At 41.3% G+C, this 23,062-nt stretch overlaps 1 protein-coding gene across 2 annotated transcripts in view; it reads left to right on the top strand.

Moving 5' to 3' along the window:
- The first annotated feature begins 2,417 nt into the window (after nucleotides 1–2,417).
- Adgrg2 (adhesion G protein-coupled receptor G2) overlaps nucleotides 2,418–23,062 on the top strand; it is a 79,350-nt gene continuing 58,705 nt past the window's right edge. For both annotated transcript variants that reach the window (XM_057759221.1, XM_057759222.1), the window contains exons 1-3: nucleotides 2,418–2,475; nucleotides 5,325–5,369; nucleotides 12,759–12,877. In XM_057759221.1, the coding sequence (XP_057615204.1) occupies nucleotides 12,760–12,877 (118 nt within the window). In that variant the 5' untranslated portion in view covers nucleotides 2,418–2,475; nucleotides 5,325–5,369; nucleotide 12,759. The remainder of the gene's footprint in view (nucleotides 2,476–5,324; nucleotides 5,370–12,758; nucleotides 12,878–23,062) is intronic.

Genomic DNA, 23,062 nt, shown 5'->3' with positions numbered 1-23,062 from the left:
CACATCAGGCCTCACCTCAACTTCCCCCTCTCCTCCTTTCCATTCCACTCTCTTATTTTGTCCTTTCATCTTCTTTTCTCTTTCTAGGTCTGGGGATGGTACCAGAAACTCTACATGCTAAGTAAGGGTTCTATCACTGAGTTGCCCCTCAGCTTTTATCATGGGGTCTATGCCTTTTCTCTGGCTTAAGCAGAGGTAACCAGCCACGTTCCATTCACTGAAATACACTTGGCCAGCTTCAGGCTACAGAAGGGAAGGAAAAGAGAGAAGATATAGGACAAAGGAGGAAGGAAGGAAAAAGAGAAAGAGAGAGCACTGGAGAAAATAATGCTGTCAGTGGTGTAGAAAAAAATGCCATGGTGATAGCATTGTCAAGAGGTATACTAGCCACTTCGAGGCTGGACTATTCCATCTCAGCACACACGCTTTCCCTGCTGGCTAAGAGGTCATCTTTTGAGATGGCTCAGAAAACAATTTCAGCTGCTCTCTCCATCCCTCCTACCATTTAATAAGGGCATTTTTCTTCCCTTTCCATGTTCTTTGGCTCTCTGTTTCATCTTAAGCTATTTCCTCTCTTTGGAGTGATCTCTCCTGTGTCCTTACATGGAGAGAGTTGTACATTCCTTAGGAGGTAGCCAGATCATTACCCTTTAGAGGCAATTTGCTCGGGTCCATTTCCCTGCTCTGGATTAGAGGACCCTTCCACAGCGCAGCTTGTTTGTTGCTGCTATTTCAGATGGCACCTACAGAAATCATAGTATTCTGGATTCAGGTACCACTAGTCCCATTAGCCAGGAGGCTTTAGATATGGTATAACTTGCTTGATACATGCATGAACACATTTGGTATATATTTACTGAATGAATTATATTTAGAAATTCTAAAAGCCAACTCACATTTGACCTCTCTCTCTCTCTCTCTCTGGTTTTTTTGAGACAGGGTTTCCCTGAAGCTTTGGCGCCTGTCTTGGAACTAGCTCTTGTAGACCAGGCTAGCCTTGAACTCCCAGAGATCTCCCTGCTTCTGCCTCCCAAGTGCTGGGATTAAAGGCATGTGCCGCCACCACCCGGTTTACATTTAATCTCTTTTGAATGGACTATATCCAGAACCAAGCAAGCCAGTCTGTGGAGACAAGGTCTTGTATAGAAGGGTTGGAGTATAACTAGGGTGACAACAAGGTTCTAGCATTTTTCATGTTTGTTCCTCAATGACAGTACTTACAAACTTAAAGCATGGTCCGGTCCTGCACATGCCCACTAGGCCCCATCTTCACCATCATTACCATTTGTGTTATTTGCTTCCCCTACCAGTGTGGGAAAAGTTCTCTTCACTGATTCCTGGACCCATTCTTTGTTATCAAGGCCCTTCCCCCTCTGGTACTTTCTTCCATGATGTTATTGTCGTTGTCAGGGACTGTGAGCCAATCTCTGGTCCTCAGTCTGGGTCACTAATTAATCATTACATCCTAGGAAGCACCGAGCCTCTTAGGATGCTGCATGTCACAGTTTTGTTTTGTTCTTTGACCGGGACGCATTGCTTCAGAGAGCACAGAAGAACTCGGTCAAAGCTTCTGTCACCTGCACACCTTACCCACTGGGTTACCCAGCACCCTCAAAATGCATGGCCCAAGGGCCAGCTACCCCGGACCGCTAAAGTTGAGTTTTAGAGACAGACTCCCTCAAAACTTTTCTCTCCTCTGGAACAACATCCTACATAACCAAAAGAAAGATTTCTTCCAGCTCACACCATCTGTAGAAACTACTTGCCTTTTTTTTCTTCTTACGCTGGCTTTAGCCTGGGTTTTAGCCAGCCTGATAAATAGAGGAAGTTGGATCATCCCCAGCCTCCTGATGTCATGGTTTGGGGCACTCTGCAACTGTGGGAGGTTTCAGTTAATCTCAGCAATTGGTGAGTTAGCTGTTCTTCTCGGAGAAACTTCTCCATTCTGTGCCATGTCTTACATAAGTTGATATGGCTTCTTTTGTGACTTGCCCTTTTCTTTTAATGATGTAAGATTCCCAAACATTGGCAGCCTCCATGTTTTGTTAGTGAAGTGCTGGTGTGGATGGGATTCTGCTTCCTGTTTAGTTGCCCCGGGAGATGAGGGCTGATGTCCATCAAGGTAAGCTGGCATTCACAGGCAGGAGGACGGGTAACTTTTTAGTTAAGTTTAGGCCTCGGTGTCCATCAGACAAGTTCACAGCATTTCTTGTGCTATTGTTTTCAGTAATTTGCTCAAATGAATTCCAACTTTCTGGGAGGAAAACTGATTTCTTGTCTCTGACATCTGAAGCCTTTGTGCCCCAAAGTAGGAAGGGAGGTTACAATGAGCAGAAAAAGTGATAACATTCCCTTCCGTTTGTCCCACCCTAGATCTTCACTCAGGAGTTCTGTTTAGTCCTCACTCTTCTACTTTTCTTCACTAAAAGAAGCAACCTGTGCTGGGGAACCCTGTTAGCCAATCATCTTTAAGAGGTACGTCTTAGTTAAGGCGTGGTTTCTCTGGGACCCAGACTAAACCCCATCTGCCTCCCTGTGTGCTCTCTCTCTCTCTGCACCACCCGCAGGACATTGCTGTGCCTGAATTTCTCATTTCCTGTTTCATGAGTTTTCCCCTTATAATAAATAAAATATAATTGTTTTATCCTTGGCTAGCCTGGTTATTTCAACAAACCTCACTTGTATAAATAATCCATGAAGACATTGATGTTTTCTATAGAATTAAAGTTGGCTTCACCCTCTATGTAACAGTCCTGTCTGTGAAGGATTGGTAGGTGGGTTTTTTTTTATGATTTTTTTTTTATATGAGCTAACCCATGTCATACAAACAAACACACACACATATACAGCTTGATTGTTTCTTAACATGGCCTTGTGTATACATATTAGTGTATCAAGAGCTTCCTTTTTTCACTGGAAGTGTCTATAATGTCATCTAAATCAACTACACTTTTAGCCATTGAGTCATATTAGATAATGTGGCTCTGCCATCGTTTAAATATTCATCTCTTGGGATATTGAGAATCCCTCCCTCACCTCACATAAGGCTGTAATAGCAGTGTTATTCTTGATATCTTTGTGGATGCCAGTATACCTCTGAATTTACAATCTCTCCACATTTTTAGTGTTTTAAGATAATATCTTCGAAAGACGTTATACACGTATGTATAAATGCATAGCTATTTAAACTAAGCAGCTTAGTTCATCCAGCGTTGCTTTATGCATATGATTTCAGCACTGACTACTTGGAATCAGATAACCAATTAGGTGACTCATCCCTGGGAAAGATTAATTCGCCCTCTGTCTGCAGGCCTTAGTTGCCTGTAGCTCTTTATAAATAAAGAACCTGGTTTACAAAGTGGGAAGAAGAGGTTTAAGGATGGAAAGCGGAAAGGGGAAGCAAATGTAATTTTATTTTAATTTCTAAAAATAAAACCAATTATGAATAAAATGAAAATCGAAAAACAAAATTAAAGTATATACAATTCAAAAAAATCAAAATATCAAAAGTTTTCTTTCCCAGCAGGGGTGCATGCAAGTGTTTATTTTGCCCCGTGCTCTCCAGCTTTGGGTATTATTCGCATGGTTTTTCATCCACTGGGAAAAACAAATGCCATTGTTGTTTGGCCCTACTTTTCTACCTGAAAATGTTCCAAAGGCACAAATAGAGCCTCCTGGTGTTCGTTAATCAGCTGTATTCCCCAGAATAATTAAGTGTGCTTTATTGTGGTTGTCAATAAGATTTTGGAAGACACAACATGTTTGAGTCATGAAATGGCATCAAAATATCATTTGAAATTCCTATGTAGAAAATAATCTTTACAAATGTTCAATAAAATTATTTCTATACTCATCTCAATTAATTGTTTCCATTTGATTGTGCTAATGTTTTGATGGCAATCATACATCCATTCATTTGTAATCCGTTTATCCAAGGACAGAACATGTTTGGCCTTCAGTTTTTCTTGCCGTCTATAAACATTGCTTAATGGATTTTTTTGGCATGTTGGATTTTAATTCATTAAGACGTGAATTTTTCCTCTTAAAGGACCTCCTATGATCAATAGAACCTCACTGTGGTTACTTATTTCTTCTTTGCACTCATATCCTGGATTCCTCCTTGAACATCAACTTCTGTCCTAGCAGTAAGTTGACAAAAGACAAGAGGACAAGATAGCTTATTTCTTTATTGAAAATCTTGATTTTGAAAGTTATGATGTTTCTATTTCATGTGAGATGATACCATTAATGTGAAGTAACTGTCAACTTTGAGCTAATAGCTGTACCAAAGAAAAGTGTTCTGGAATATTCTAAACAATGTGATTCAGGGAGTCAGCAGGACTCTGTGCTGTGAATAGCTCCCTGTGTTTCTGCTCTTGCCCTCAGTCATGCTGTAATGAATGGCCCCATCTTCCCTTTTCAGCTCAGGGCCGAACTTAGTCAGTCAACAGTCACTTTCTCAACCTTCTTAGAAAAAACAATAATTTGCTTTTGGCTTTGAACATACCTGGCAAGTAACTACGCAGCTCTTGATGTCAAGGAGTTTAGGTTATAGGAAAGTTAAAGTGCAGAATATCTGAGAAAAAATTAGTAAAAAGGGGTACAGAATATGTATGAAGTGATGCATGACCAATTGTTGTCTCTGGAAGAGTCTGCTACTTCCCTGCTCTATTCTGATCACCTCACCATCTGTTTCTTAAATTCGTTTTGGCTCGCAGAATGAGGACAGGGTCCACCATGACCATGAAGTCAAAGCATCGGGACCTTGAAGCCCCTGCTTGCATGGGATCCAAGTCAGGAAGAAGAGAACTCTGAGTGCTCATTCTCAGCTAGCCTTCTCCTTTTCATGCAGTGCAGGAACCAATCCCAGGAATGATGCCGCTCGTTTTTAACATGGGTCTTCCCGCATCACTTAACCTAATCAAGATCATCCATCACAGGCACGCCCGGAGACTAACTCTATCAAATGAACTCCTCACAGATATGCTCAGAAGCTTGCCTCCTAGAGGATTCAATTCCTGGTGCATCAACACTAACCGTTAGACTATCCAGCATACCTCTAACACGTTTAATGCCAATTTAGACTGAGCAACAATGCATATGTGAATGAGGTCACTCCCCAACCCCTGCCAAAAATTAACTCTTGGCTTCTGGATTGTTCCTGCCATTTATAATCTGTTCCCTGGTAGCAGGACTTGCGGTGTTCATTTCTTCTGTAACCCCACTGTCAATATGCAGCCTTGGTGTGCAGTAGTGTTGCCTTCTGGCACAATGAAGGTCCACTTTGCATTGGCCTAACTATCTGTTCTTGCTTTTATTTTCAGATGTGTACAGAGTTTCTCCCCTCTTTTCTCTGAACTTCCTGTCAGGTGAGTCAGGATAGTTCTACATGATAGTACTATAAAAACAGTGAACGCGTGCGGGTTTTGTTGGGTTTTTTTCCCTTCCATAGTCCTCCGTTTTCTTCATTTCAGAGCCCCATTTTCCTCACAACCTCGTCTATTCGTGTTTGATTTCTAACTCTTTCCTCCCACCTGGAGCTCTCTTCCCTTCAGACATTTTCTTCATCTTCCCGAAAGACCCTCGTTGAACCTTTCTTCCCAGTAAGCACAGTTGTTTTTGAGTAGGCTCTCAGGAAAGGGTGGCGACTTTGGACTGGGAGTAGACATTGAAATGTCGTGGTGCAATGAAAGCTGAAGGAGACTTATTTACATAGGATTTCTTGGACTATTGTCCTATTGTCTAGCTGTCTTGCTCTTTGGACTGACTTCCCTGGCTCCAACAGCGTTTGTCATGTTTTGAAATACAAAATGGTACATTTTCCTGGTCACCTGAAGCACTGTGCACATGCAACGTTCAGAGTGCCTCCCAACCAGATTTCTGTGTAGCTCTCTTCGAGACGGAAATTCTGAAGGCACTACTGACTTTCAATCTTCCCCTTTTCTCCCTTTTTTTCCTTCTTGCAGTACATTGGATCAGTTCGCAGTGCCTTGCATGAACTAAGCAAGTTCTTTACTAATAACCTATGCCCAGTATTATGACTTTTCCTTTTTTTGAGATTCAGGTAGTGACTGTTTCTGGATTTTCCTTTATATAAGTTGTCAAAATCTTGTGAAAAATATTTGTTATAACAAATTTAAATGACTTACAAAATAAAGAACACAGAATTAAAATAGATACTAGTAAGTTATTGTTATAAACAAGGTTTAAACACCCAAGTAGGCTCACACAACTAATAGATATGCAAGCTGTGATTTCAAGTGGGAGTTGACATGAATGGTAACAGAGCAAAGAAGGAAGGGCCAGAGTATTGGTTTAGGAGGTGTGGGAGGTTTGGCTTTCCCGAGAATCCACCTTCCTCTCCAGTATGATCTCCTGAAGCACCCATACCATGTGCTCTGACCAACTCCTACTTCCAGCCCAGTGCGGGCCAGCACCTGAAGGATTTTTGTTTGTTTGCTTGTTTATTTGTTCTCGAGACAGGGTTTCTCTGTGTAGCCCTGGCTGCCTTCAGCTCACTCTGTAGACCAGCTGGCCTCGAACTCACAGAGATCTGCCTGCCTCTGCCTCCTGAGTGCTTTTAACAAGAGTCTCTGTTCTGTTTCATTGCTGCGGTAACTCCTGACTATTTACTCTTACAGAGTTCAGGCTCCCCTAGGGAACGGAGCCACTCATGCTGGAACAGTCTTCTCCCTCCATTAGCTTCAAGAGAACTAACTCCCCTAAATCCTCACTCACTGAGGCTGTCTGCCCAAGTGCTTCTAGATTGTGTCAAATGGTCAAACTACCACAGTTTCCTCTCCTGTTTCTTTTCTCTACATAGTCATAGAATTATTTTGTAGCAACAGACTTTAGAGCAAATCCAGTTTTAAATCTTTCATGAATGGCTGCTCTGAAGTGGGGGTGAGGTGCTGTGTGCCCCTCAGTAGAAGAGATATTGGATTCTAGTGCTTTTGGTTTTGGTTATTGTTTTAAGTCAATTTGATCCTCCTCATCCATGAAGAGAGTATCTTTTACATTTACCAGGTTTGAAAAACGTTATTTTTTTATCTGACAGTCCCAATAGCTGCTCAGTGTAAGTAGTGGCTATGAACAAACAGTTGTTGACGAATCGTGAGGTCCTAGCATAGTACCCCGCGTATGAGAGAACCTCAGAAAATATATGTAAACTAGACATAAGAAAATATTCTCGAAATAAGTTCAAACTCAGCATTAGAAACACTGCAAACTTATCTTTTGACTGCTTATAATCACAGTTAATATGTTTTGACTTATGCAGATGTAAATATTCAATTTATTAACCTCCTTTTAACCCCTATAGAACCTTAGGAAGCTAGCCTTATTATCACCCTGATTTCTTCAGATATAAGGTTCACAGAGATTAATTAACATCTCAAAGTTGTACTTGTAGGAGGTGGAGCTTGGATGCTAAGGCCCACAGTTTGCTCTACCGAGCATGCTTTCTTAACTGCATGTTTGCTTGTTTGTGCATGTTGAGAATACATACCTGAGCCTTGGGGGGGAAGACCCTGAAGGGTGAGAGGAGAGAGGAAGTGAGCTTTCACCTTACCTCCAGTATAGTGAGAAAATGCGGAAGTGTGCAAGGGACCTGAAACAATGCCTCTCCCCTATTCTGAGCTTATGTTTACTGTGTATAATTGACTACAAATACTGCAGTCTGATAGCGATTCGCTTTTTTAAAAATGAAAATTTTGTTTTTTTCTGCTTTAGAACGTTCTTAAGGCTCATTAAGAGCATAATGCTCTACTGTGTAGACTAAACAAATCTTTTTCTTCCATTTGCTCCAATAGCCTGAAAGCCTCACAGACGCACTCCCGCTGTGTGCTTCGGCACTGGCTTTACGATATATATATACCATGACTAGGGGTTATGGTAACTAGTACACAAAGCTGTCATTTCAGAGTTCATGCTCAGCACTTAGCAGTTAGCCCAGCTTCTGTCATCTGTAGGCAATAGAGTCTTTTCTCTCTGGTCCTTTTTGGTATTGCTTTTCTTACTGCAGGAATGCTGACTTTAGTCCCTGGTGACCTTATCTTCAAGAAAAAAAATGATGCCAGGATTCTTTTGTTCTATATTTACTCTGATTACTTCAGTTTACAAGATATGCAGTTGTAGTTGCTCTTATGCATTTCTGTGAGCATCTAGAGAATTCTGTCAATTACTATTATGTGTGTGTGCATGCATGCATACACGCACACATGTGCGCATATTCAGTAAAAACATGAAAATTTGCCCTTGATGTTGTGTAAAGGAGTTCAGATGTGCTCTACTGTTTTTGTCTCTTCTCAGAATTTGTGAGACTAAAATTTTTGTTCCTTAATTAAATTTTCTTGGTGTGAAAATTTTGGAGACTTTGACTAGCCATACATCTTATTCAGTTTTAATAGCTCTTATTGACCCCTTCTTTTATTTTCCCTCCAAGAATTTGCCCATTTTGTGTAGACTTTTTGAATAAAGATGGCACCAAGGCCCTTCTATCTTCATATGTTTGTAGCATTTGCAGAATATTGCTGTCCTCATCAGTTCTCTTGGTTAGTTCTTCCACCTCCCTTTCCCCCCACCCTCTCCTTCCTGGCTCTCAATTTCACCAGAAGTGTCTTCTCATAGAATAGCTTTAATTTTATTAATTCTTTACTTTGGGCTTTTTTGGTCATTATTTTATGCTTTTATTTTATCATTATTTTCTTCTTAGGGTTTATTTTGTTATTTTCCAAATTTCTTAACAGGGGTCTTAATGTGTTAATTTTAAGCTTTATGTATAACTAAAATCTCAGTGTGACAGTATCCTCAACTATAGCCCATGTTTTGATATGCAGCATTTTTTTATTGATCAGGCTAAATTTTTAATAAACGTCTTGTTTATAAAGTAATGCTTTTGTTTTAAAGTATAACTTTTCTGATATCAATATAAATACAGTATATTTTTTTCTGAGACAGGGTTTCATATATTAGCCAGAGTTTACCTTGAACTTCTGATCCTCCTACCTCCACTTCTCAAATGCTGGAATTTCAGGCATGGTTCACCATGTCTAGCAAAATAGGCCTTAACATTCAGTACTGGGAATTGAAGCCAAGGTGTCCTGCACACTAGGAAAATGTTCCTCCGTTGAACTTTCCTTTGGACTGATTTTGGCATAGAAAGTTCCCGTAAATTTACATGCATACATATCCACTTATATGGCTTGTGTGGGGGGTTATTTTTTTTTTGAGACAAGGTCCTATGTAGCCCAGGATAGCCTCAAACTCACTATGTAGCCAAGGATGGCCTTGAACTGATTCTCCTGCCTCTGCCTCCTGAGTGCTGAGATTACCTTTGCATCATCCTGCCTGTTTTTATCTGGTGCTAGGCAAGGGCTGTAGTAATTGAGCTACATTCTCAACTCTGCTATATATTTTTATTTGATATTTCCTTAGTCCCTGTGAGATAGTATTATTACTTGTCCTAGTTAGCTTTGTTAACTTGTCACAGCCTGAAGTCACCTTCCCCATAGAAAGCCATGTTGAATGTGCACTCGTCTCTGGATCCAAGGGATGGATATTAGAAAGGCTGACTGCAGTGACCACCTGAGAGTGCACAAAGCCTTTTGACATTGGAGACGTAAGGGCAAACTGTGCCACTTTTTAAAGCCTTGACCCATCTCTTAGGAATGTTCGGGGTGGGGCCTGCCCGTATACTAACCACCTTCTTTAAGTCTTTGTTCCTTCTTGCATCTCAAGTCTAATGTCTTCTTCCCAAAGATGTGTTTTAGCATTGATTTCAAGTGAGGATTTGAGTCTTTTTGTTTTGTTTTATTTTGGGTTTGTTTTGTTTTGTTTTGCTGTTGTTGTGCGTTGATGGAAAAGAAAATCACCATTTTTGTCTATTGGAAAATGCCTTCGCTTTGTCCTCCTTCATAGAAGGTCTTTTCGCTGTGAGTACAATTTCCCCTTCACACACAGTGGGTAATAGTGTATTGTCTTCACACACTATAGGTAATAGTGTATTGTCTTCACACACAATGGGTAATAGTGCATTGTCTTCACACACTATAGGTAATAGTGTATTGCCTTCACACACTGTAGGTAATAGTGCATTGTCTTGTGACTTCTGAGAAGAGACCTGTCACTCTAAAAGTTATTCCTTGGAAATGAAATGACCTTATTTTCCTCGAGCCATTGTCAAGACTTTTTTTTTTTTTTTTTTTTTTTTTTTTTGGGTTTTTGAGACAGGGTTTCTCTGTGGTTTTGGTGCCTGTCCTGGAACTAGCTCTTGTAGACCAGGCTGGTGTCGAACTCACAGAGATCCGCCTGCCTCTGCCTCCCAAGTGCTGGGATTAAAGGCGTGTGCCACCACCACCTGGCTCATCAAGACATTTTTTTTAAAAAAAAAAAAAAAAAAAAAAAACTTTACATTTTCTCCAGTTTCATTATGAGCTGGTTTGGTGCAGATCTCTTTTTATTTGTTTATTGTACTTGAAATTCTATGGGCTTTTTGAATCTGCATTAATGTTTTTCCACCAGTTCGGACTCTTATTCCAAATACTGACTTCCTATTCTCCTGTCTTTGAATTTAATTTAAGTGTATGCTCACCTTCTATTTCTCTTCTCCATATCTCTGACCTTTTCTTTAATCTTTCACACCTGAACCCCATTGGCTTCATTGGCCTATACCTTTAGGTACATGTGCATTCGCTGTTTAGGTTACCTTTCTTACTTCCTCTTTAATCTTCCATTTTGGCGAGACATGTTTAATATTTTATTCATGATTTTAAGTTGTTTTCAGCAGAAAATTCTTAAATAAGCTAGCTCCACATATTCCTAGAATGCAGAAGAGATTTGCTGGCTGTGGTTCTTTTACCAGAATTCAGATAAAAATTTAATTATGCTTTTACTCATGGTTTCCTGGTTTATTTGTTTCTTCTGTTTTGAAAATTGAATAATCTAAATCAGTTGTATTTTCACTGTTTGTGCTTGCTTTGTCCACACTAAAAACCTCTTCAGTAGCTCCCTCTTAAATGTCCTCTTGTGCTAGACTCCTCCTCCTCCTCCTCCCTTTTCTCCTATTCCTCCTCCTTCTTCCCCTCCTCCTTTTTCTTCTCCCTTTGCTTATTCTCCTCCTTCTTCTTGCTTTTGTTTTTGAGACAGGGTTTCTCTGTGTACCCCTGGCTGTCCTGGAACTAGCTCTGTCCAGGCTGGCCTTGAGTTCATAGAGATCCACCTCTCTCTGCTTCCTGAGTGCTGACGTTAAAGGTGTGTGCCACAATGCCACGACTGTGTTAAACTTCTTAGCCAACACTTACGTTTCACTGTTAATATCTTAAAGACACTTGTTATATCTTGTTACACGAGCCAATATACTGGTCATTGCGTATCTCATAGCTGTTATTAAATTTTAATAGTTAACCAAGGATAACAGACTAGCCCTCACTCGGCCCTACCATATAGTACTTTCAAATTACTTCCTCTTCTTTAATTATTCTCAATCTACATGAAGATAAATTCTCCTAGATGAAACATACAATTATCAATTTTTAAAACATTAGCCCTCTTTTGAAGCCAGAATCACTTTATGATCTAAATCAATATCATGCTGTGTCAACAAGAGACTCATAGACCTGATGGACAAATGTGCCCTTTAGCAAACTGGGACAATGGCATCAACTTGATAGACTTGCTCCAAGGAGCGATCAAGAGATCTCTGATCAGTGGTGGATACTGTGAGTACTCTGCAAATGCTCGCTACGCTCCTCATTCTTTTACTCACCCATTCGTTCAGCAAATTCTCCTTTTATACTCAGTGTGTGTAAGGTCAGATAGTACAGGGATTAAAGTGATGAGGGATAAAAAAAGAAACAGAAAACCCACCGTTGTCTCATTCTCCAGGTAAAGCGGACCGTCTTCAAGAACCCCGTCATTGCGAGAGTACCAGGACAGTGTATTATGTCGCAGACCCAGGAGCTCTGAACTCATTTTTTTCTAGCCTCGCCATGGTGTATGCACCTGCTACCTCCAGTCTGTAGTTATTGTGGTGGCTAGATTCTTAGACGCCTTAGCCAGGAGTTCTGCGAGCTGAGAGTACACAGCCTGCTCACAGGAACTACCCCTTTGGATGAATAAAAGGATATATCACTTCTAGTTACCTCCAACTCAGCCCTAATGTATTATGTGGAACATATTGGTCCTCGATAAAGAGTGGTTGCATGAATAAGTAAGTGAATGGCAAATGACCCTTTTAAATTAAAAATCTGATATAAATTTTGCATTTAAAATGTTGCTATGTTGACTACTAGAGATGCAAACAATGACAATAAAATAAGTCACAATAAGGAAGAAATGCAGTGTTGCTTTCCTTTGATAGCATAAGAAACAAATGAGGTAGATTATTTAGAGGTGTCTGTGATGCATGAATGTTAGCATTGTCTCTAAAAAGCTTCCTATAGTGGTCATAATTACGTATGAAACAATTAGTTTAGTTGTTAATTTGTTCTTTGGTGTATTTGGCATGTATTTTCCATAAGTCCACAAAGTCTAGCATGTTTATCATTTTAATTGTGATATCTTAGTAAACCTGGGTTTTTCATTTTGTTAGCCAGTGAGCACCTGGCAATGCTAGCTCTCTGCAAGCACGCTACAGTTCTGACAATGGTACTTCTAAGAAGGCAGCATGGAGGTGATGTTACTTGAGGAATGACCTTTGGTCATTCCTGTTAGGATTATGGCAGCTGTGATGATCTGTTGTCTGTCATGTATTGTTCCAGGATGCTCTTCTCTGGGGGGCAGTGTGGCCATGTTGGCAGACCTGAAGAAGTTTTACTGATATACAAGATATTCCTTGTCATCATTTGTTTTCATGTCATTCTGGTTACATCCTTGAAAGGTAAGATGTCAATTTTCCTCTCTTCCTTCATTTATAATAATATTATTATTGTTATTGTTATTCTTCTTATTATTACTACTACTACTTATGGTTGGGGCAGTATGTGTTATGGCACATTCTGGGAAGTCAGAGAACAACTTTCTGGAGTTGGTTCTCTCCTTTCACTATGTGGGTTCCAGGGATCAAACTCAGGTCATCTTACTTGCAAGGCAAGTGCCTTTACCCACTTCATCTTTTTCTACTAATCTTTTTTGTATGTATGTTTTGTGTCATTGTCCATAATGTTTATTATAGTGAAATATGCAATTTTATAAAATAGTTATCAACCTTTGCATTTATTTTTTGAGTGTGTGTGTGTGTGTGTGTGTTCAGAAGACAACTTCTGTGTTATGAGAGTTGGTTCTCTCCTTCCACCACGTGAGTTCCAGAAATTGAGCTCAGGTCATCAGACTTGCCTTGATTTGGCAGCCCCAATAGCTAGCATTTAAAAATACACTGTTGGTTGGCATTAATATTTTTGGTGCAACTATCACCACTATTCATTTCCAGAATATTTTCATTGTCCCAGTTAGTAACTGGGCTTATCCTCCCTATAACTTCTTTTCTTTTAGTGTGCTTGTATTTTTCTCTTCCTGCCTCACATTAGTGAAAACACAATATTTATCCTTTTGTGTCTGGTTAATTTCACTTAACATATTTTCTTTGACCATCTACGTTGTAGTTATGTATCAGAGCTTCATTTGTTTTAACGGCTAAATATATTCGATTGTAGGTACCTGTGCCACGTTTCATTCATTCAGTCATCTGTTCCTGGACATTGCAGTGGTTTGTGTCCTTTAGCTGTTGTGAATAATGCGGCTACGAGCCTAGGTGTGCAAAGCTCTGATTCTGTGCTTTTCTATTTCTTTGTGGGATACACCTAGGATTAGAATTTCTGGGTCATTTGCATCTTTGAGGAACTGTCAGCCTGTTTTCCGTAGTGGCTATACATTTTACATTCCTACAAACAAAGCATAGGAATTCCATTTTCTCCACATCCTTGACAACACTTATTGTTTTCTTTTGTTTTGGTGGTAGGAATGAAGTGACATCTTCCTGTGGTTTTGATTTGCATTTCCTTAGTAGTTTGTGGTTTCAGCATCTTTGGGTGCACTTATTAGCCATTTTACCTTTTATTTGGAGAAATGTCTATTCATATGACTTTCTCATTTTAAAAATTGGGTTGTCTTTTTTTTTTCCTTTTGCTTTTTAGTTGTTGACTAGGAATTATTTACATATTATGGAAATTAATCCTTTATCAGGTATCTGATTGGCAAATAGCTTCTATTTTCACCCACCATAGTATCCTTCCATGAATGCAGGTTTTTAATTTTAATGAGGTCTAATTAATGTATTTTACCTTTATTATCGATAATGTAGTATCAAAATCAAGAGACTCTCTTTGCCAATTCCAGTGTCAGGAAGATTCACTACTACATTTTCTAAGCATTTACACTTAAGCCAACTTTGCTTCACTGAGGGCTATTCTTGTGCCTGTAGCTATCCCATTTTTCTATTACCATTTGTTGAAAGGACGATCTTTTTCCTCTGAGCGTTCTCAGCATCTTTGTCAGGTAGCCAAATGTATGGGGATTTCTTTCGGCGTTTATTTTGAACAATATCTACTTGAAGGCATTTTTGTGTAGAAATTGAAAAAAGAACATAGTCAAATGAAGAAGAATGCTTTTTTCAGAAAGGGGGGGATCTTCGGAAGCTTATGGGGAAAGGTGACCCGGAGAGGTGAGTGAGGAATGGAGTGGAAGGGCAGGTAGTACTACGGTCTCAGTCCTGTTTGGTTTTTTCATCTGGTGCTTGTTTGTTTGATTTTTATCTCTTCTTCCTCCTCCTCCTCCTCCTCCTCCTCCTCCTCCTCCTCCTCCTCCTCCTCTTTCTCTTCTTCTTCCTTTTTTTCTTGGGGTCTTGTGTGGTACAGACTGGCCTCCAGATCAAAATACAATTGAGGATGACCTTGAACTGCTGATCTTTTTGCCCCCACCTCTCAGGTACTGAAATTACAGGTGTGCACCACACTGCCTAGCAAGGGCATCAGTTTCTGTGTGTACGACTGCCAAAAGAATATTGTTATACAATGCAATGTATGTTCATTAGGAATGAGACTAGCGAATGAATTTTTAAAGAAGACAATATTAGATACACAGGGAAAGACTTTTCTTATTCAGAAGACAGTGAAAAGAAGAAGAAATCTTTGTTGGATAAAATAAAAATCTACTAGCAGGAAACACCAGTAACAACATAGATGAAAAGAAATATACAGACTCACACACAAACTAAATAAAAAGCTTCCCAACATGCTAAAATGCAGGTGACACTCCTTCAAGGAGTAGACATGGGACATGTAGCCAGGAAGCCGTCATGCTTTTAAAAAAGAAATGGTGGGACTGGAAGGATGGCCCAGCCGTGAAAGGCTAGGCTCACAAGCAAAGATATAAAGTGAGGAAATGATGAGCATGGGAGACTACTGGTAAAGGTGCTGGCCATAGAAGTCTGACAACTGAAGTTTATATCACCAAAACCCATGCTAAAAACTCAAGCGTCTATAATCCCAGGCACCCCTACCAGGAGGTGGGAGGTGGATACAGGGATTTCCAGATGTTCTGAGGCCAACTAGCTGTGCTTACATAACAGCAAAGAGACTATCTCAGATAAGGTGGTAAGGCAAGGACCAACACCCAAAGGTTGTCCTAAGACCTCCACATGCATGTCATAACACATGTACACCTGCACTCACACGTATGAACGAGTGTATGCACACACACATGTACACATACACACACATGTACACATGCGCACACACATGTATACATGCACACACACGGGGGTTGGAGAGAGACAGGAAAGGAAGGGAAGGAGGAAAGAAGGAAGGAAGGAGAGAGAGAGAGAGAGAGAGAGAGAGAGAGAGAGAGAGAGAGGAAGAAAAGGGAGAGAGAGAGAGACAGACATGATAATATTTAGTCTATATTATGTGCCCGGTTTCTAGATGATTTGATTTACACTTGGCCACTTGCTTAATCGTCTCAATTAGACCTATGAAGGGGAGGTCCTAGTATTGTTTTATTCTCCAGATCTAGAAGCTGGAGTTCACAGAGATATGTAACTTTCCCAGGAATGTTTGCTCCTGGGAAGTGGTAGAGATAGAATTGGAACCCAGGGGTTCGTGTCTGGATTTTACGTTTGTAGCCACCAAACCAGGATTCTCAAATATAAAATGTACATCCGAGTCACTTAGGAGGCCTGTTGAAGCACAAATGGGCCCTTGCCCGAGTCTGTGATTTAGTAGATCTGGGGCAGAGCCTGAGAACTGGCATGTCTAAACCTCCCGGGTGATATTGATGCTGTTAGTCTAGGGCCCTCACTTCAAGAAGCACTGTTTGCACTGCTCTGGTAAGACATAAAGAGGCAGAGAAAATGCCTCTTGCTAAGTATCAAGGTACGCAAACCCTGCTGTGGCCATGCAATATAAACTCCATCCGCACAGATCAACCCGAGACAATACCACAACACTGGGGGATTAGCCGGACAAAAATCAAATAGCCCCACATTACTGGTGGGTAAATGCCCTCTGGGACATTATTGGTTAAGAAGTAACAGAGTCTGCAGATGCCACATCTTCCGTTCCATGTGTCAGTGTTTTCTTCCCTCCACAGGAAGATGAGACAGGAAAGCGAAATACAAGCGAAAAAAGATCATCTAAGTCAGTGGTTCTCAGCCTTCCTAGTGCTGCGACCCTTTAATACGGTTCCTCACATTGTGGTGATCCCCAACCATAAGATGATTTTCATTGCTACTTCATAGCTGTCATTTTGCTACTGTCATAAATTGTAATGTAAATATCTGATATGTGACTCCACAGGGGTCGTGACCCACAGGTTGAGAACCACTGATCTAAATGAAGGATAGCCATCAGAAATAAGTCTTTTGAAAATGAAGAACCGGGGATAATGCCACTTGAAACCTTTCCTCAAAAGTATCGAAAAAGAGGAAAGGAGGAGGGAGGGATGAGGAGAGGGGAGGCAAGGGGAGGGGAGGGGAGGGGAAAGTGGGGAAGGGAGAGCAAAGGCAGATAAATAGGAAAGCTTGTGGGTTTGGAGCAGACATGAGAAGAAAGAAGCTGAGCTGTTGCTTAGAGCAATTTGTCTCTTTCATACTCCAGCTTTCTCTGTTGGGATCAGTTTTCTGTTAACGGAAGCAAAATACCTAGCCACTGAAAACGTGGAAATGTTCATTTTGGCTTGTAGTTTGGGAAGCTTCAAGCCATGGTCAATTGGCCCCGTTTCTTTTTAGGCCTGTGGTCAGGCAGCAGATGATGACGGGGATGGGTAGCAGTGAAAGCCCATTCAAATCATGGCAGGACAAAGGGAGAAAAAGGAAGAGGGGATGCAGAAGCCCGTAGTTCCCTTCAGGAGCACACTATCAAAGAGCTCAAGCCTCCCACGAGACAGTTTCCATCACTATCCAATAGGAGCTAGTTGGGAACCAAACCTTTAAAGCATGTGACTTCAGGAGACACTCTGGATCCAAACGATAGCACCGATGAATTGATTTCTTTTTACAGTGGTTCTAAATATGTGGCCTTCAGCCAAATACCATGAGCATCACCTTTGGGATTATTAGAAATGAAGAACCTAGGACCATCCTAATCCTCTGAGTCAGAAACTCTAGAGGGAGCCCAGCACTTAGTGTTGTAAATAGTCTCTAGGTAACACTGGTTTTATATATATATTCATTCCAAGGTAGAACCTGGCTAAAAAGCACTAGCTAAAACAGTACTCCTGGGCCCATGCTTCGAGCAAAAAGCTGGTGAGATGTGAGATTTGAGCCCACACATGCTATGGTGTGTTCTTGCTTTGCTACGTCACCCATCGTGTGTTCCAGAAACAACCCACGAAGGCAAATGATTTTCTGAATTGAGTGTTTGATTTGTAGATTTTATTTATGTGTATCTGTTTTCGTGTGTATGCATGTGTGTGTGGAGATGGGAAGAAAGCATCACATACCTCCTCACTGGAGATACAGACATTTGTGGGGCACCTGACTTGTTATAAGCATGCCAGGGTCTGAACCCTAGTCCTCAGGACTATACAGCAAGCACTCTCAGGCACTCCAGCTTCATGTTTTGAGTTAAATAGGAGTCCTTTGCTGCTTCTCAGAACCTTCCTTAAGTATTGATTAGTGCTAATAATCACTGATAACAATTGCTATGTTCTAGCCATTGCTCAAAGCCTTAAAAAGACCAAGTCTTTTGAAACTCATCTAATAACCTTTTGCACTTGGCATTGTTATACAGATGGGGAAACTGAGTCATGAAGAGGCTTGCCTTGTGCAGCTTGCTCCTGGTGGAACAGTTAATAGAGATTGCAAGGGTTCTTTTTTTTCTAAGAAGGATGGGAGCCTTTATTAATAATCCTACATAACTCAAACAAATTACAGACAATAATGTGGGTTTGTGTGTCTTCTTGGAGTGCTATAAGAAAATACCAGTGAGTGAGCGGCTTAAATAGCAGATAATTGTGATCTCACTATCTGGCAGTTACAAGTCCAAGGTGCCAGCATTGGTCTCTAGTGAGGACTTTCTCCTTGCCTTGAGGACAGCTGGCTTCTCACTGTGTCCTTCGTGGCCTGTCGTGTGTGGCCAGGGAATGATGACGCTTGCTGTGATATTTCCACTCCTCCTCCTCTTTCCTCTTCCTTTTCCTTTGGATGAAAGTCCTGTTAAGTTTGGTCCTTTTTCCAATTTGAGCAAATTTAGCCTTAACTACCTTACTAAAAGCACTATATCCAAACACAGTCACATTGGAAAGGACAGTTCAAGCAAATGAATCGGGTGACACATGATTCGCTCTACCTTCATTAGACCCTAGAGCAGTGCATCTCAACCTTCCTAAGGCTGTGACCCTTTAATACAGTTCCTCTTGTTGTGCTGACCCCCAACCATAAAATTATTTCATTGTTACTTCATAACTGTAATGTTGATTGCAAGATTCTTTGGCAATCCTAGGGATGGCTAGTGTCCATCATCCTGGCAAGTATTTAATAAAGCTTGCTTCAAATTTGGCAGAGAGAGAGAGAGAAAGAGAGAGAGATTGCAAAATTATGATTTAAACTCAGGGCCTATAGCCCCAAAGTTCATTTATGTAATTTCTATACTACATTTCTTTCTGCGCTGGCTCAAACTTACTGTATTGGTAAGGCTAACTTTGAATTTCTGGTCTCCAACTCCCAAGTGCTGAGATTACAGTTGCGCACTTATGTGCTTTCCTTTAGCCATCTTAACCCCTCTGCCATGTGAGACTCTGTTGCTTGTTATCTGTGCATCTATACAGCAAAAATAAACAATGGTAGAAACCCTAATGATGAGAGTCACTGAAAATAGGTTGTTTCAGGTCACCCAGATACCTATCCTGCTATCCCCAAACAAGAATAACATTTTATTTTTCTTGTCCCATGGTAGGATAGTGCTGAAGAATGTTCTTCGTTGCCTCTTAGAGTTGCTCAGTAGGATTGTGTCCCTATGCCCATAGTAGTCACCTGCTCCTTAATGTCCCCATTATTGGCTTTGCTTCTTTCCCTTTTTCACTCAAATGCTCCCTCCCTGTACTGGTTGGGGTAACCTCCTCACCTCTGCTTGGAAACACATCCACCTTCAACATACAGCCAAATGCTCCTTCGTCCAGAAAGCCAAGAAGAGAGCTCACAGATCTCTTTCTCTGATATGCCCTTCTCTCTTTCTCCCTCCTTCTGATAGGCATCGCCTGGGACTGTGTTGATGCTGAACTCCTATAGCCTCCAGGTCTTTTGCTGCATCCTCAGTGCCAGGCAGGAAAGGAGACTGGTGGGATAATGTACTAACAAGAGGAAAGCTAACATATACTTAGAGCCTGCTCCTTACCGGGTCTTTCCAGTGTTTGTAAACATTATCTCGCACTTTTCTCCCAAACCCTTTATGGTGGGTATCTTTTTCACTCCAGTTTACAGATGGAAAAACTGGATCAAAGGAATTAAGCCCTTTGATCAGAGTCACGGGTAGAAAGATCTGGACAGTAAGTGTCTGAGACTAGGGTTAAACCTGGCAGTGGAACCTGGGGAGGAAGACAGGGAGCACTGGGGCAAACTAAGAGAGATGAGGCTCCCCAGCTCTAGAATGCAAACACAGTAGTTTCACCCTGGAAGCCTAGGAGATGACTCAGTAGCCCTTGTCAGCAGGGAGAGGTGGGTCTGACTCTTGTGAGGCCGCCGGCCAACTGAAAGAATCCTCAGACTTAAATACATCCGGTTGTCTTGCTAGATGACATTTGTGAGAGTCATTTTCAGTCTACTGGAAGCCCAAATCAGATGGGTCACGACTCATCTCCATTCCCTAGTTCTTCCTTCCTGGGATGATGCCTTACTTCTTTCTGGTCTTTGAAGGAGGTCTCCTTTTAGGTACAGCTATTCTATTTTCCAGAGGGTGGATGACATAATAGTGAAAGATGGTTATAATTTCATTCCTGCCAAATTGTCTTCACCATTTGGAAACAATTACACTTTTGAAACAGCTTGGTGAGCTCATAAGCTATAAACCCCAGCTTTAGAGATCGCCCTGTGCTGCAGACATTTCTGGTGGTGAGTTGCTTTTCAATTCTCCTTCTCCAATCCTTGCTGTCTCTCCTCTTACCCTCTCACGAATCGCATAGTTCTCCAGTGACCAGTCTTCCTTGCAGGGAAGACGGTAATGAAGCAGTAGGTGGGCTGACCTGATGCCACCTGCCATCTTCGGCTCATGATTCTCTACTACCAAACCCAGTACTGCCCTCCTCCCTCTGTCTCCACCTTGTACCAGTAAAACCGAAACTTTGAATTTCACCATGATCAATCTTACTGCTAATTTCACAACTCCCCCCAAATCCTAGCCCTACAGCCAGGTATGAAGTCACTTTTGTTGGGCTGTGATTCTCCTGAGAAGGTAAAATGGTGACAAGGAATTATAGAGATTCTGATTAGATTATGGGGAATGCTGATAGCAGAGAACGCTGCATCCCACATTTTCCTTCCCTGTAAGGAGTCCTTGCAGGGCCTAAATAGCAACACAGGGCAAGCAGGAGTGATGGAACGAGATTTGGACAAGGAAAAGCCAGGAGGCAGTCTCGCCAAGTCTCTCTCAACTCTTGTGTGCTGGGCAGGAAATCTAAACGGCCCTTGTGTTCCTAGTGGGTGACCGTGTTGAGAGCCATGGGAAGAGACAAGGTAGCAAAGACTCTGGCATGAAGAACCCAGACAGATGCCTGATGAAGGATACTTGGTGGTGATAGCTGAAGGGAATTTCTCCAAGGTTAGATAAGATTCTAAGAGAAAAGACCGTGGGCCCACTAGATGCAGCCTTCAGCACTGGGTGTCAATTAGATACTGAATGTGTTAGTTAACTTTTCTTATTGCTGTGACAAAGGACAGAGAGAGGGTGAGGAGCATGTAGAGGGAGAGAGGGTGGGACCAGGACAAGTTTATTGAGACTCACGGTTCCAGGGTATAGTTCATTATGGCAGGGAAGTAATGGCAGCTGGTCAAATTGCACCCACAGTTAAGAAACAGATATGATTGCTACTGTTTGGCTTCCTTTCTCCTTTTTATTTATTCAAAGACCCAGCCCTCTAAAATGGTGCTGCCTACATTTAAGGTGGTTCTTCCTACCCCAATTTACCTGATTTAGAAGCTCACAGACACGCTCAGATGTTTGGTTTCAAGGTGATTGGAAATCTCATCCAGATGACGGTCAACATTAGCCATCGCATGGAGGAACCTTCCAGGGTGAAAGAGATCCCTGTAGAGGTTGTTGAGAGCTCAGGCTGAACAGTAGATGATTTCACGGGCTCTCACTCCCTTTTTCTTGTGTCCCATTCCTAGCCTGCATGCCATCTTGAGTATGAGAAGAAACAGGAGGAAGACAAAGATCTTGCATTTATTCAATTGACATTGAAATAACTGGGGACCATTTAGCACAAAGGAAATGAAGATACTTTTTATGTGTGGTGTTGGGGATTGAGCACAGAGTCATGTGTATATGTCAGAGCTTTACAGCTGAGCTCTATTCCTGGACCCAACAAAGATACTTTCTGTCATCGGATTTCAGGATCCCTTCCCTGTTCTCTCTGTGTAATAAAAGCACCCAAACAAGGTAAAGCACTTCTAGACATCAGTGAAAGTTCAGAAGCTTTGCTTACTTGTTTATTGTGGCTATTGTTTCTACAAGTCAATTATGTCTATAAACTTTAAGGCACGCTAAAAGTCACACATAGTAGACATTTAAAGTATGTTTATACCATGCTAGGAATTGTTGAGGCCCATTGTCATATCCTGGATTGGACTCTTCCTTCTGGTTTCATCTATCTAGGTGCTTGAGGGTAAGGATAACATCTTCTATCTCTTGATTGCCCTCCATAGTGTCTAGTATATAATAAGTACCTAGTCAACCCGAGTTAGCTGGTTGGAATTGATTTGTGACCATAGACTGAAGCTTAGAGATTTTCTAAGGCATGGACCTTTCTCCACAGCTTGTATATCAGCAGTATTATTGTCTGAATGCAGTGAGTTCCAGTAGAACACATGCTACCCCTCGAAACTTCTGTAGACCTGAACCTTGCCAAGGATTCCTCTTGAAAGATGTGTTTTCCTTCCTCATAGGATGCGTGATCTCACCTGATGGCCCATTGAGATTCTTTAGCAGTCTGACACCTGTGAGTTCATCCACCCAACCTTAAGGTGTCAGATTCTTAATTCATTGTCCTGGATTTGAGGGTAACCCTGAGTTCTGCCTTGGACATTACACTATTCTGAGAATTCTGTGTGATTTCTGGATTGCTTGTTATCTAAGCCAGGCTCTCTCAAACTTAGTTGTTCCGTGGATTTACCTGGGGATTTAAAAAAAAAAAAAAAGCCTGCCACCTGCATCTACCCCCAAAGATCCTTACGCCATTGGTCTGGGTACTGGATTTCCTTAATATTATCTAAGTGATTCTAGCAGGACCTGGAGCCTCTCATCTCTGTGATCCCATCTGAAGGATGGCTCCTATTCACAGTTCCAGTTATGAAAGTGAAAACATTTCAAAGTCTTTTCCTTTAGACTGTAATGAAGATTGAATCCAGGGCTTTGATCAT

The sequence above is a fragment of the Chionomys nivalis genome, chromosome X (genome assembly GCF_950005125.1).
Source record: "Chionomys nivalis chromosome X, mChiNiv1.1, whole genome shotgun sequence".
Classification (NCBI taxonomy): Eukaryota; Metazoa; Chordata; class Mammalia; order Rodentia; family Cricetidae; genus Chionomys; species Chionomys nivalis.
This window is presented reverse-complemented; position numbering and strand designations above follow the sequence as displayed.